We start from the raw sequence: 1022 nt of genomic DNA, 5'->3' as shown, positions 1-1022 counted from the left end.
GATGATCCGCCGCTATTCAGTTCTCCGTTCAAATTATTGAGATCCTTGCTCGGTCTATGACTGAGTAACATAGCATTACCCATTCTGCTGTGCATTTGCTTCTCCTGCTTATTAGCCTCTTTGAATATTGCAAAGTATGTGACCATCATAATGGTACATGGTATCCAGAAGGATATACTCGATGAAAGTATGGCGTATATTCTGTTGACTTTGAACTCGCATAGTTCCGGATGTTTGTGCCTGTGCACACTGTTCTCTTCCGTAGTGTACCAACCGCAGAAAATTGGCACGAAGGAAATAATGGCTGGCGCTAGCCAGCAAGCGAGCAGCATAAATGCTACCACTCTTTTCGTCATGTTAATGGGATATTTGAGCGGCTTCACGATTGCATAATATCGATCCACTGAGATACACATTAGATGAAGTATCGAACTGGTGCTAAAATATACATCCAGGGAATTCCAGACGTCGCACATGAAGTAGCCGAAGAGCCACCTGCCAGTTATCTGGACGCTGGCATTGAAGGTCATTGCAAACATCGCTACAAGCATGTCGGCCAATGCTAGCGAGACCACGAAGTAGTTCGTTATGATACGTAGTTTTCTGTGTCGTATCACGGACACCATTACAAGGAGATTACCGAACAAAGCCGTGGTGATGATTGAACCAAGGATGCAGACTTTCAGGATGGCTGATGACACGTCCGGCCAATTGATCTCCACAACGTTTACTTCAGTGTTATTGGCGTAAGGATCCTCTTCAGTCGAAGTGACATCCAGCATTGATGTCATGTCGAACGAAGAGATCTCCGCTGGGTCGAATGTCGTTTTTGCGGTCATCCTCACTCAGTGACGGTTCTTGCCGTCACCGAGCGTCGACCACTCGTTGGTCTATCCTCTCGGTCAAACGGAAGAGTTCCGAAAAGGTGACTTTTTTAAGTGACGGAAGTCCCGATCAATCGACGCGCAAGGCAGACATTCATTTTTGATTCGAGAGAAAGAATGTTTCTTTTTTACACATTT

The 1022-nt window shown here is 45.5% G+C and overlaps 1 protein-coding gene across 1 annotated transcript; it reads right to left on the bottom strand.

The window, feature by feature from the left end:
• Window positions 1-8: 8 nt before the first annotated feature.
• On the bottom strand, window positions 9-1013 carry LOC115238203 (octopamine receptor beta-2R-like; the record flags this gene model as incomplete). Its single annotated transcript, XM_029811849.1, has 1 exon — window positions 9-1013. A coding segment is annotated over exon 1 (831 nt), but the record flags the coding sequence as incomplete, so codon positions are not given.
• Between the last annotated feature and the right edge of the window lie 9 nt (window positions 1014-1022).

Source organism: Formica exsecta, unplaced genomic scaffold (genome assembly GCF_003651465.1).
Source record: "Formica exsecta isolate Colony F162 unplaced genomic scaffold, ASM365146v1 C16376131, whole genome shotgun sequence".
Lineage (NCBI taxonomy): Eukaryota > Metazoa > Arthropoda > Insecta > Hymenoptera > Formicidae > Formica > Formica exsecta.
Note: the sequence above shows the minus strand (reverse complement) of the source record. Positions and strands in the feature narration are given on the sequence as shown.